We start from the raw sequence: 12785 nt of genomic DNA, 5'->3' as shown, positions 1-12785 counted from the left end.
GAGAGTGGAGTGATGAGTGAAGACGAGAGGGGGGAGGGGAGGAGAAAGGTAGGAGGGAAAGTAGAGGAGAAGGTCAGAGACCAGGGCGGAGACGAGAGCTTCGGGGAGCAGAAGAATCTTCAGGAGACGGGACGACAAGACTGGAGAAGAGGAGGAGGCTCGTTGAAGCAGCTGGGGCAGTGAAGGTTTTAGATCTGCTCACTCTTACCTTCCCTGCTATCTAGACCGTGACATCTTGCGTTATGTGGTCTCGTATCATACCTCGCTCGCAATTTCTACGTTAAGGATGGTTCTTTCCAAAATGTTTATATCATCGAGTTTCTTGCTTCCGACCACCATACGATCGGTACTTTCCGTTTCAACGTTCCTGCAAAGCGGTAGTTATTTCCCGTTGTTTGAGATTGAGCAGCAACGGAAGGAGGAGCAGCAGGAGGAACAGTAGAACAAACAGGGCGAGGAGGAGGAGGAGGAGGAGGAGGAGGAGGAGGAGGAAGTAAAACGTCAGCGACAATCCTCGATGATGATGCAACTGTCAACCTCCTTGTGAAGGACAACCGTAGACTGAGATCTTCATGTGCGGCTTGCCGGCGCATGGCTCCAAGTAGAACGCGACGCGCGGGCTTGTCCACCATACGACCTCGCGGACTTGACTGTCTGTCAAGCTGAAGTTGTAACAGACCGTCTTCCCTGGCCCATTCAGCACACCAGGAAAACCTGCCTGCCTGCCATTGCAATGTTATATTGGAATGTTATTCCAAGTGCCTGCGGTGATTCATCCTTACCCAGGCGATGACAGGGGCAGCTGCACTATACCAATGACTCCTGATGATGCCAGGAGGTGGCAAGTTGCCAGCAGGAAGAGAGCAGGGCGAGGAGCGAGCATGCTTCAGCCTCCCACCATCTGACACGCAGACATATCCTTGCTTCCTAGCGCCTTCAGCAGATTCCCTGCCTCAAAGAAATCACACTCAACCCCTCCGTCTCTTCCTCTCCTTGTCTCTTCCTCTCCTTGTCTCTTCCTCTCCTTGTCTCTTCCTCTCCTTGTCTCTTCCTCTCCTTCTTCTCCTTTCCAATCGGCCATAACTGACAACCCTCATACCGCCCATTATTATGTCTTCACTAGGGCGGGCCCGGCCCGGCCCGGCCCTTACCACTCGTCTCCGAGGCTCGGCCGGGGCGGCCCGGCTCCTCAAGTTTCACGCTTGAATGCGTGCTCAGCGACCGGACTCAATTGTCAAGGACGCCGATCGTTGAAATGATTCGTGTTCCGCCGGACCTCTGAGAGCAGGCCCGATGGTTTACGAGGCGCGGCGTGCCAGTGACTGAGCCAGTGACGCCGGATGATCAGCGGCCGCCTGGAAGTACTAGCCATGACTCAGTACCGTACTCCAGACGTGAAGTCTTGCCAGTTCAATTGATCTCCGAGGCCCCTGATGCTCACAAGCGTTTCGGCACGGTTCAAGTTGCAGTCACGGTAACTGTAATCACTGTGAAGTTTTGCGACTGTATTGACCGCTTCCGACATCTGACTCGTCGGAGGCACTTTGCCCTGCCCCGGTTGCCAGGCCCTTCCTCCACTCTTGCCTCAGCCGTGGGCGGCTCAGGCTCCCACTGCAGTGTAACGGTAAAGGCTTACTTAGGCCGGGGCCAATGCCAGCATGGCTCAGTAGTCCTTCGCGGCCGCAAGTTGCCAGGCATCACTGCAGACTTACTAGATCAGATCTCCCGAGTCCCGGACGGTCACGTGCGATCTGCTCAGTACTAGTGACTCAGCATTTCATTATTGAGTCCGGGAAGTGGTGGCCCGGGGTCGTAACTTGCTGGTAGGCGGCCCGGCCGCACAAAAACGACTCGGCATGCCGATCTGCGTCAAAAAAAAAATTCCCACCCTTCGCGGGGCTCGAACCCGCGACCACACGGTTAAAAGCCGTGCGCTCTGCCGACTGAGCTAGAAGGGCTTCATTCACTGACAGATCTGAGAGTATATGATGAAATGCAAAGAAGGCTTTGTCGGGGTGAATGGCCGAGGTGCCGGGGACCAAGCATGTGGATGACTATGCAGGCGACGAGAGGAGGGAGGGAGGGAGGGAGGGAAGGAGGGAGGGAGGGAGGGAGGGAGGGAGGGAGTGAAGGAAAGAAGATATCAGTTGAGAAGGAAAATGAAGGAAAATTTCATTCCACACGGGATCAGAGATTGTTCGTGAATTCTTTTACTGAGAAAACTCTCTGCTTCATCACGTATCTTGACTACATAAGGGTTGGTCAACAAAAAGTGCGTAGCATTGCTCAAGTGAGAACAGAAGCAAGATATCTCAGCTCTGCTTCTTTCAAGTCCAGAGCAGAACCGACGAATCTCCACGCAATGTAGCCATCGGGTCGTACGAGCACGGCTCCCTCTTGCTGCATGCCAAGAACCTCTCTGAACTCTCCTCGTGACTCGTCGACCATGAGCTCGCACGCGCTCCTGCAAACTGTGTCATACTCATCCCTTCCCTTCCCTTTGCTCACATTCCCGACGGACTTTCTTCACCTGTCACCCCAATAATGCAAGCCTCCATCGTCGAAGCTACTGCAGCTCGCTTCCCCAGGGCCAGCTTCCCCAGGTTGACACTCAGGAAGTCTGACGCACCGAGACTGACAGGTCCAGCAGTCACTCAAAGTCGTGGGGGAGAAGGGGCGCAGGTCACCTGTCAACCCAGCACTGAATCGACTTGGTTGATCCCACGAGGAAGAGAACAAACTGAGGAGCATGGACACTCGGAGACACCTGCGGCCTCTGAGCGAGGAGAGGAGAGAGTCGCAATCGTACGGCATGCTCCGACACCCAGCTGCTGCTCGAGGCGACCCTCCCGTCCTTAACCCTGTCGGAGACTCATCAACCGTCTTGCTGGCAGAGGTACCAGATACCTTCGGAGAAATTTGTGCGGCAGCCTGGAACCGGGCTTCCCGCTAGGCTTGTAGAGCCTGGTGCCTGCTGGGAGAGAGCTCTTGCCAATGGGCCCCAAGGAGGGAGAGGTGGAGTCGCCCGTCCCTGTGCTCTCCGTCGCTCCGCACCGAACGACCTCGTTCAGAGGATACTTCGCGCCCAGATCGTGCTCCGGGAAGAGAAGAGGGATGGATTTCCGCTCGATCACCTGGCGGGAAGAGGAGCAGAGAAAGGGATGGGAGATGAGCTCTCAAGGCTCGCCGTCCAACTCGAAGTTACCGTTCGTTGCATCGCCCTGGCCATGGGGGTTCCGAGCAAAATCTTCAACATCTTCTCAAGGTTGTGCGAGGAGGCTGGAGGGGAGGTCGGGTCCTGCGGCAACGAGATCAGGATAGAGGAGGAAGTCCGCAGAATGATGCGCCACCTTGGAGAATGACTGGATGAGCGACAGCGGGCTCTGAGCGACTTGTAGGAGGCTTTGTGACTGTGTCTGCATGTCAGGGTGTGACTGGGCATGGAAGAGGCTCTCGGACCAGCGACTTGGCTGAGGTAGAGAAAGATTGCAGCAGACTAGCAGGCAAGCCTTGCGTCATGGAGCTCAACATGTCCCTGTCCAACCCAACCTGAAACACACCATCATGCCAGCTTCGAGCTAGAGAGCATCGTCGTCTTGACCGCTGAAGGAACCAGGAGCCCCCTCGCGTGATTCTCGATGCTCAGCATCTGCATGGCAGGAGCCTCAGGACCAGGGCCCGAGCAGCGCAGCAAGTTCACTCACTGCAGTGTCTCGTGCCACTGGCTTCCTCTCAACCTGGTACGAATCCAGGACGGAGGCGCTCTTGGAGCACCTGAGGACGGCTGCTAGCTTCCAGGCAAGGTTGTGCGCATCCTGCGAACGGTCACCCCGGGCCTCGGAGGCAGCAGCAGCCTGGGGACCTGAAGGCCGCAGTTGAGCCCGAACCCTCCTGACGGGGGGAACTGATGCGCAGCATCGCCCACGAGGAAGATCCTCCCGTCCACGGAGTACTTGGAGGCGATCATGGCATCCATCGACCATGGCCTCCAACTGCTGGACGTCAGCTGGAGGGCAGCTGGGGAGGTTTCAAGTTAACCTGCAGAGCTTCCAAGAGATAGGCCGCCCGTCCTCGGCGATTCCACTCGAGACGTTGGAACCCTCCTCCCCACCTTCCCTGACATCCCCCGTCGGCTGTGCGCCGATGATCGCTGCGATCAGCTCATGGCATTCCTCTGCTCGCAGGATCCCATCCTGCGCTGGGGGGAAGTACGGCACCTTCACCCAAAGACGTCATACACTGGTCACGGTCCCAACACCCGAAACCTGCGCCACCCACTCCCCCTGGTTGATATCGTGGGCAACAATGCACGCTATGACCTGTATGCACTCACTCAGCCTCCTCGCCCTCCTCGAGCCCCTCGCTCGCTTGCCTTGGGGTTGAACACGAAGTAGAGCATCGCGAACTTGCCCTGGAGCCTGCCTGCCAGCTCGGGGCACTTGAAGTGGATGCTGACGAAGCTCTCGATCCCGCGCTTCCCCTCCAGCCCGATGTTGCAGACCTCCCGCACTTTGCTTCTCGAGCCATCAGCTGCGATCAAGTACTTGCAGGTGATATCCACCGCCCCCCCTGCTGCTGCGGCGTCAGATGGGGGCGGATGGGGGCAGAGCTTGACGACCAGGTCGTCCCCGTCCTTGCCGATGTCCGTCATCTCGTGTTGTGTAAGGAACCGAATGCCCTGGCTCTGCCTAGCAAGCTTCCACAGGTGGTACTCGAGCTTCGGCTGAGCAATGTGGCACGCGAACACGTGGCTGCTGCCCCTGAGGTTCGAGTAGGCGCCATCCCCATCGTCGCAGTGATCGATCACCCCGAACTCAGTTCCTATCAGGGAGGTCGTGTATCGAAAGTACTTCCACTGATCCAGCGGCGGCATCTCCTTCTCCAGGGGCTCGTACAACCCCACCTCGTCTAACAGCTCCATGCTCCGTACGTTGAGCACGTGAGCGCGCGGGTGCATCTCCATGCTCTTCTCCAGGTCATACACGCCATCTCCCTTGTCCACTACAACGCAGGGAAGCCCGAACCTCGAGAGCAGGATCGCCGAATACACCCCGACAGGACCTGCGCCTACGATGACGATGTCTGCAGTCTCCCTCCTAGCGGAGCTTGCTCGTCGTGAGGAAGGAGCTGCCCTCTGGGCCTGCGGCCATGATCTAACACCCGCTGTCATGCTGCTCATGTGCGGAGAGGCTGGCCTCTTCACCCAGGCTGCTGCATGCCCCTCATGGGGTCTCGTGCGTGGGATGGTGCCACCAGGCAATATCCCCTCATGATGAAACAGCTCAAGTACCTGACTCCTCGTCCTCGCTCTCGTGTTCTCCATGGCGGGCAAGGGTAGCGTCCCCTTCGCTCTCACCTTCATCATCCTTCCTGTCACCCTCCCACCCAGCCTGTCAGGGCGGACCAGTAGCAGCGCTCTCCCTCGCATGGCTAACTACGAGCTCCCTATAACATGGTCGGGGAGCATATACCCCTCCTTTTCTACCCCACCCTGTATATTCTTACATTTTCAATATCAGTTATCCCACACTGACCCTGCAGTTCACCACCCCCACCACCTCTTATTATTCCGATTACGCTTTACGTAAAAGAGACGCGACAATCGGGCGAACTGGGCGAAGGAGGAGACGCGCTGTAACGCGGGGAGGGGAGGAGGGAAGAAGTCTGGAAGATGGATAGCTTCATAAGTGTGTCATTATGATGATAGTTTCATCAGTGTTTCTACAAAAACGTTCTCTGCTGCACCTTACTGTGCCCAAAAATCTGCTAAACATCTCAGAGGGACCTGGTCGACTCTTTTGTACCATAGCCTCCTTCTCTTCCCTCGTTACTCGTGCTCTAACAACTCGTTGATCACTGCCAGCCGCTCCCCGCGCCGCAGCTCGAAGTTCACGTCATCTCCTCCCAGCACCTGATAGATCAGCTTCGCGTCCTTGCGCGCAGCATTCGCAAGCACCCCAACTACCAGCCCCTCGTTCGCCATCTGCTGGGAGATGTGGCTGATTCTCTCCTCCGCTGCTTCCGGCAGAGCTCGATGCAGCAGCTTGGTGAGATCTGCGACGACTTCATCGAGCTTCTCGTCCCTTACCCCTTCCCGGTACTCTCTCTCCAGGGGAAGGTGGCTCTCGGCCTCGGACGCGATGATTCTGCCCTGTCGTGCTGCTTCTGCCTTCGCCTCCTTCCCCCAGAAGAGGTTGAGCGAAGCGAAAAAACCCCACCCACTGTACTGGATCGGCATGAGAACGCTCATCAAGTATCCATAGTGTACTGCACTCGTCAAGAAGATGGTTCCCGTCGCAATCGTTGCCGTCCAGGCCGCCCAGGCATCTCCGTGCAGCCATTGTGCCAGCACACCCAGCACCAAGATCAGAATTCCACTGAGGAACGTCGCAAAGAAGTAAATGAAGGTCAAGCCTTCGGACTTGCTCAGGAAGGTGTAGATGGTAGAGGGCATCTCCGCAGCGATAGCCAGCAGGATGTAGGTGGTGAACATCACGTTGAGAGCGTTGATCGTCATGCACAGCTCGGCCAGCAGGTTGAAGCAGTTGGCAAGCGTCCTCTTGTCTGCACTGATGCTCGAGACGTCTACCGGAGTCAGCGAGACACTGGTGACTCCCGAGAGGATGAGAGCTGCCATGAGGTTTACGTTGGAGTACATGCCCATGGTCCGGTCTACCACGTACTCGGCAGGGACTCTGAGCAGCTGTTTGGTTGTGGGGTTGTGTATGCGCAGCCTTGGATTTCTGAGGTCATGTAGGATATTGTGAAACCTCTGCCTGTCGCTGTCATGTGTCAAGAGTTCTTGCGGAGTAGCCATGGCCACATCTCCCCTGACCGCTGAGCGCTTTCCTCTGAGACGGTGCATTGCGATGTGAGGCTCTCCTCCACCAGAACCCTGCAGGGCAGTTGTTGGCACTGAACTGAGATGCTTCAAGGCATACCCCAGGCCCTCGAGAAGCTAGAGCTCACCGCCTACTGCGAGGGCGGCAAACAACACAGAGCAGGGAAGGATAAGGGATGAAAGTACTGCTCAGATCCTCCTCGATGAGAACTCCCGCACACTTCGCCTTACTTTCCTGCTTCCCCTCCTCCTACCTGCCTACCTCGGCTCCTTCCCCCCAGTTTTATATTACTCAAGTGTAACATGTTAGTACTGGAGTAAAAAAACATTTTTTTTTCGGGGGTAACCAGGTAACACCTCTACTGGAATCTTTTGTGGGGGTCGTGATCAAACTGTAAAAGAAAAAAAGAAGAAGAAAAACATCGCAGGATGTTGTCAGGCTGGGAGCCGGGGGAACTAATCATGGACCCAGAATTGGACCTCTGTTGCAGAGGAGGTGGGGGTGCAGGGGTAGCAGGTCTAAACATTTGGAGTAACAATTATTTTTCATCTTTTATTTTGAAATTTTCAAAAACAATGTTCTGTATTTGGGGGTAAAATTTGAAATGAATGTGAATGGTGTTGTAGAGGGGTAGGGGTAGTGGCGGGAAAGGAGGGGCGCAATGGAGCAGGAGGGGCTGATGTCGCTCGCGCCGGTGCTGGCGATGCTGGCAGGGATCGTGATTGTGGTGCTGATGGGTTGCGGATGTATCGGAGGAGGAGGAGGAGGAGGAGGAGGAGAAAGCTCGGATGGAAAGGTCAAGAAGACTCTCGCCAAGGCTGGATCCGGTCAGTTATTGAATGAACTACCGCCCTTGGCTGCGTCTGCCTTCTCGCCCGCCCGCCTGCCTACATGTCTGAATGAGTTTGTGGCTCGATTGTCTAATTTACTCAATTGTTTACTATCATATCTGCCTGCGTATCTGCATGCCTTCCCGTCTATGCATGCACGTCCTACTGATGAACTGCCTTCCCATATTCCCACATATTTGATTTCCTTGTCTGACCGCCCGCTTGATGTTTGTCTTGGACTTTGCATTTTTGTCTTTCATGCATGTTTTCTTGGTCTACGGTTGCTTGTTGAATGAAGTCTTCCTTGATCCATGTAGGCTCCAGTGGACGACCAAGACCGCCAGAGGTACACAACATATGTCGTAAAGAATTTCTGAGCCAATCACGACAGGATTTTGAGGATGACGACGATGATGATGACGATGAGGAGGAGGAAGAAGAGGAAGAGGAAGAGCACGACAAGGTATTTGTTTGGGTCCCCGCTGCCACGCTCTTGATGTGAATTCAGGACAAATAATCATTCTGTCTCCAATCTGATATCCTGCTTGCTGTCCTTGTCGATGTCAAAACAACGCAACACTGAGTAGCTGAACATCATTTGAAAGATTTGTCGCAGCATGCAAGGTACAATAAAGTGCTTAATGAATATCAATACTGGTAGGGTTTAGCTTGCCATCCTTCATCGCCGGCTTCCTTCGTTGGCAGGTCTTTCAGCAAGCCCTCCTTCTCGGAATCTGTCGCTTGGTTCTTGTCGCCGAGGATCTCCTTTATGGTCGATGAAAGGCGGAGTTCACTTTTATCTGGAGCCTCTTCGATCTGCAGCCGGAAACGTAAGATTGAAGTAGAAAGTGCAAGGATGAATTACCTGCTCCATGCTCTCTTGCTGGGTGTTGGCAAGGTGCCTTCCGGCTGTTTCTGCACCGAGCTCGTAGAAGAGAAATGCTCCAAGAAACGAGAAGATGGAAAAGAGAACGTAAACTCTTAGAGGCTGCAACTTTGTCCACATTCCATAGTCTCCCTGCCTGTAGTCCACAAGAAGGAACCCTGCAGCGATGGGAGCAAGAGCTGCGCCAACCTGACCAGAGGCTCTGGAAATGGAAGCTGCAGCTGCTCGAGTTCCAGTGGGGAACATCTCCGCCATGTACACGTTGCCAGTGATCAAGGCCGCGGCAGCAAACCCTCTCCCCAAGAAGTTCGGGATGACCAGCGCATAAGTGTTGTTCAAGGCAGTTGCGACGACGTGAAAGTTGAAGATTATGCAGGAAATCCCACAACCAATCATGCTTGCAATCACTGTGTACCGTCTCCCGATGCCATAAATCTCAATGGTCCACATCGCAATCATCAGAGCCGGAACCTCAGATACCGCGACTATGACAAGGATGAGATCTTTCTGCTCCTCTGTCCATCCGTGGGCCGCGCCGTAAACATCGAGGTACACCGGAAGAGAGAAGATCATTCCGAAGTAAGCGATTGCTATGCAGAGATGTGAGATCGAGGTGAGGAGGAGAGGTGTAAGCAAGGGCTCCATAAAGAGTCGATGCCACGAAACGTCATCCATCGCCTCCAGCTCGTCACACTCCACCTTCCTCAGTTGAGTTCCTTTGGGGAATTCGTCCGCTGTTCCATTCCTCAGGGCTAAGTTGTGCAGCCCATCACTCGCTTCTTCACCTCGTCCCTTGACAAGCAACCACCTTGCTGATTCCGATATGGCATAAACGCCAAGGCAGAATCCCAAGATGAAAGGGATCGTGCAGATCACGATGCAGCCTCTCCAATTGAACCTTGCGTAATGTGGATTGTAGGAAGTGTCATATAAGGCCTCTGCCAATGCAGCTGTCAGGACGCGCCCCAGCGCCCCAGCAAACCCTGGAACTGCCAACGCAACCCGGCCTCGGTACCGTGAAGGACAGGCTTCAAGGGTCAGTGACAGCGAGACCGGAGCGAAACCCCCAGCTCCCACACCAACAACGAATCTGACAAGGAGCAGATGAATGAAGCTTTGCGCAAACCACCAACAGAACAAGCCGGAGATGACAGAAAGACCCACGAAGAAGAGCAAAGTCGGTCGTCTGCCATAGGCATCTCCGGTGTATCCCCCGATCAGTGCGCCTATTGCTACACCAAGAAACATCGCACCTGGTAACGTCTCATTTCAGCGACAAGAACTTCAATCTTCAAGTCAGGTTCATCATCACCGTCAATCCATGCGACGTCATCCGCTGGTGTTCCCCAATCATCATTCAAAGCCTTCGGGAGGTAGAAGAAGATGAAGATCTGCATGCCTTCACCGATCCAGAGCAAGCACATCGTTGCAATGGAAAATATTTGACCCCTTCCGAGATCTGTTCAAGAAAACCATCATGGCCATGTCAGCGAAAAAGAATGGGGATCACCGATGCGGTCGAGAGCTTCATCGATGCTCATCCCCTGCTTCGATTGCATCTAACCAGGTGTCATACAAGACTAGAGGCAGTGCAAGGATGCATCCACCTCAGTCATTACTTATGGCAAGTTGGCCCTGCGGTGTACCAATCGATGATTCTCGCAACTAAGATTCGTGTTGCTCAGGTATTTTGACAATCAATAAGAAATTCCGACCCCCCTGTGAATCCATGAAGAAAGTCAATGAAGCGGGATCGAAATTGACAATGATCAGGGACACAAACTTCCAAAAATAATTGTATCATTCCGGTCGAAATATGGATGTTGGCAGATTCACAAAAAAACAAGCCAGCTGACAGAGGCATTGTGTCCGCAGGATCGCATTCGTGATAACAGATTTGAGGGTGTTAGAGCAGATAGATGAACGCATGGAGATGAAGCAAACTAGCAAGGCATAAACTACTTGGCCACGAGTGACTGCAAATGAGAAGAAAACGAAGGTGAAACCCTTCTGAACTAAAGGAGCACTGAGCATCACAACAAGGTGTCTTCTCTTCTTGCTATCTGTTCATACTTTGATCCATCTTTCTCTCCTTCCTTCTCTCTCCTGCCAATCTCCTCCAAACATCTTACCCATCACCGAAGAGCCATTGCGCTGACCCTCATCCCCCCCCTGGCCCCGGCCCGGCCTGCGGCCCGGCGGCCCGGGGCGGGGGCCGCCGGGGCGGCGTGGGGTGGGCCCGGGGGCGTGGGGTGGGCCCGGGGGCGCGGCAGCATTCACTGAGCCGTAGTCCTCACGTAGGATTCTTTACTCAAAGTTAAGTCAAAAATCAGTACGAGGACAATCAGGAGAGTCGATTCATGATTATAATTAAGTGCTAGCTCACTGAGTCATCATTATCGGTGACTCCGAGCCAGTGTCAGCCCGGCCAAGTGCCAGTGGCCCGGGGGGCCGGGCCCCGGCAGCGCACGGTCACCGTCACCGCGGTGCGCCGCCGGGCCCAATTTGGTTTCAAGTTTCGGAACGGCCGGGCCGGGCGGAGTTCGGAAGTTCAACGGTTGCCACCGTGACGAGGGGCCCGGAACTTAACGGTGACGGTCGGCGCGCGTGGCATGCGGCCCATGGAATCGGTCAGCTTGGTAGCAACTTCATTTATGGGCAAGGATTATAACAAGCCACCGTGAAACAAAGCGGGCCGTCACACTGAGAGTCAATCATTGACAGTGATCAGAGCGCTCTCACTGAACCTTTCGACTGCGAATCACAGTGTAAATCACGGTACCAATGAAAATAACCGGCGAAAACTGAGAGGATAGACTGCCTAGAGCAGTTATCGAGATGCGTTCCAAAACAAAACTGTGACATGCCACGGTGGAAAAAAAATAACTGAGTCTCTCCTGAAAGCCATCAGGAAAAACTTAATTCAACCTCTCCTCGATTTGTTGATTCGACAGCCCAACAATCTCCAAAGAATACCTGGAGCAACAAGAGAAAGTCAATTGAAAAGTGAGGTCACGAGTCACAAACATGATAGCTTACATGTCGTCCGACGACGAATAATCCACATCTCGTCCTGCCTCCATGGCATCGCTGCTCAATCCATGGCCATCCATGTCCACAGACGACACTGGTGCGGGCCATGCTGCACGTCCCAGAACAGCCTCTTGTCTTGATGTCTCCAATGGACGGTCCGTCAAAGGCATCCCTACAATGCTCAGTCAGCGACAATACATCCAAAGAGATCCGCCTGTCTCACCCAACGCAGGCTCGACCTTGCTGTGAAGATACTCCCCGAAAGGACGAGCGTAAACGACAAGCATCGGAATTTGCGGCCGATGGTGAATCAGCGATGATGCTCGATACAACTCACTGGAAACCCCAAAAATGTACTCCCCTGTTTGAGGTTGTCGTATCACACCGTAGGCACTGCCGTCCTCCAAGCGGATTCTGAAGGACCACGCAATGTACGCAAGGTAATTGTAGAGGATCACTGCTACCACCAAATTCCACATCCCATCTGTAAAATTGCTGGAATGACAGTTTGAAGAGGGCACTTCCGCACAATACTTGTTAATTGTAATCAAATGTGTTATCCAGTAAGCTGTTCTCAGGATCGCTCCAATAATTAGGGAGATGTAAAAAATCTTCGCTTTCCACAGATCCCTGTTCCTTACTGCAAACACACCAACAGTGTAACCGAAAATGTCAAAAATCCGAAGTAGCAACAGAATCCACTGGAGCGCGGTTGACCACTGCAACCGGTGAGGGCCAGCAGAATCGTTTGATAGATGCTGAATCGCAAATATTGTGACATTGTGTACAGTGTAAAAGATCATCAAGTAACATGTGTACGTCACTGCTCTTGCCAGTGGAGTGCAACATCCGCAGCAGAAATGCTCTGCTGGAACTGCCAAACTCAACAAGCTGCTCCGCCTTCTTGTGTTCCCTCTCGTCCTTGCCACGTGATCGGTGGGGCGACTTCTCCGGGATTGCTCAAGTGCCGGGCGAGGCATTTTGTATCTTGCCAGGTGCCGAGTAGAACAGTTTCCTAACTCATGGACTTCCCAAGAGGATTTAACTGACCGAAATCTGCTGCTCAGTGTTTTGTTCAAAAGTGGACGAAAGGAATAAGCCCTCAATCGAAATCGCAATAAGCAGATCAAATGTCAATTCATCTATAGATTAATTGAAAAATGGATTGAGACTGCCGCTGCTAAATTCTTACAC

General features: G+C 53.8%; 5 protein-coding genes and 1 non-coding gene across 6 annotated transcripts in view; all 6 read right to left on the bottom strand.

The window, feature by feature from the left end:
- GUITHDRAFT_135587 (hypothetical protein) overlaps positions 1-883 on the bottom strand; it is a gene marked incomplete at both ends in the record, with an annotated part of 3387 nt that extends 2504 nt beyond the window's left edge. The window contains 3 exons of the mRNA XM_005836814.1: positions 262-367; positions 630-722; positions 783-883. Coding sequence (XP_005836871.1) covers positions 262-367; positions 630-722; positions 783-883 — 300 coding nt within the window. The remainder of the gene's footprint in view (positions 1-261; positions 368-629; positions 723-782) is intronic.
- Positions 884-1885: 1002 nt separating this feature from the next.
- Positions 1886-1958, bottom strand: GUITHDRAFT_t35. The gene has a single exon. It is a non-coding gene; the product is annotated as a tRNA-Lys (tRNA).
- Positions 1959-2286: 328 nt separating this feature from the next.
- On the bottom strand, positions 2287-5323 carry GUITHDRAFT_135586 (hypothetical protein; the record flags this gene model as incomplete). The annotated part of the gene is made up of 13 exons (XM_005836813.1): positions 2287-2464; positions 2509-2634; positions 2688-2740; positions 2768-2861; positions 2908-3134; positions 3206-3298; positions 3351-3416; positions 3460-3549; positions 3705-3815; positions 3863-3992; positions 4039-4217; positions 4266-4319; positions 4388-5323. 13 exons carry the CDS (start codon positions 5321-5323, stop codon positions 2287-2289), a joined length of 2337 nt encoding a protein of 778 aa, XP_005836870.1.
- Positions 5324-5827: 504 nt separating this feature from the next.
- On the bottom strand, positions 5828-6865 carry GUITHDRAFT_135585 (hypothetical protein; the record flags this gene model as incomplete). The annotated part of the gene is made up of 1 exon (XM_005836812.1): positions 5828-6865. The coding sequence occupies one exon, from the start codon at positions 6863-6865 to the stop codon at positions 5828-5830; it is 1038 nt and encodes a 345-aa protein (XP_005836869.1).
- A 1455-nt stretch (positions 6866-8320) lies between these two features.
- Positions 8321-9982, bottom strand: GUITHDRAFT_135584 (hypothetical protein; the record flags this gene model as incomplete). The annotated part of the gene is made up of 3 exons (XM_005836811.1): positions 8321-8488; positions 8538-9811; positions 9871-9982. The coding sequence occupies 3 exons, from the start codon at positions 9980-9982 to the stop codon at positions 8321-8323; spliced, it is 1554 nt and encodes a 517-aa protein (XP_005836868.1).
- Positions 9983-11476: 1494 nt separating this feature from the next.
- GUITHDRAFT_104284 (hypothetical protein) lies at positions 11477-12070 on the bottom strand (the record flags this gene model as incomplete). Its single annotated transcript, XM_005836810.1, has 3 exons — positions 11477-11534; positions 11598-11763; positions 11815-12070. The coding sequence occupies 3 exons, from the start codon at positions 12068-12070 to the stop codon at positions 11477-11479; spliced, it is 480 nt and encodes a 159-aa protein (XP_005836867.1).
- Positions 12071-12785: the final 715 nt, after the last annotated feature.

Source organism: Guillardia theta (genome assembly GCF_000315625.1).
Source record: "Guillardia theta CCMP2712 unplaced genomic scaffold GUITHscaffold_16, whole genome shotgun sequence".
Classification (NCBI taxonomy): Eukaryota; class Cryptophyceae; order Pyrenomonadales; family Geminigeraceae; genus Guillardia; species Guillardia theta.
This window is presented reverse-complemented; position numbering and strand designations above follow the sequence as displayed.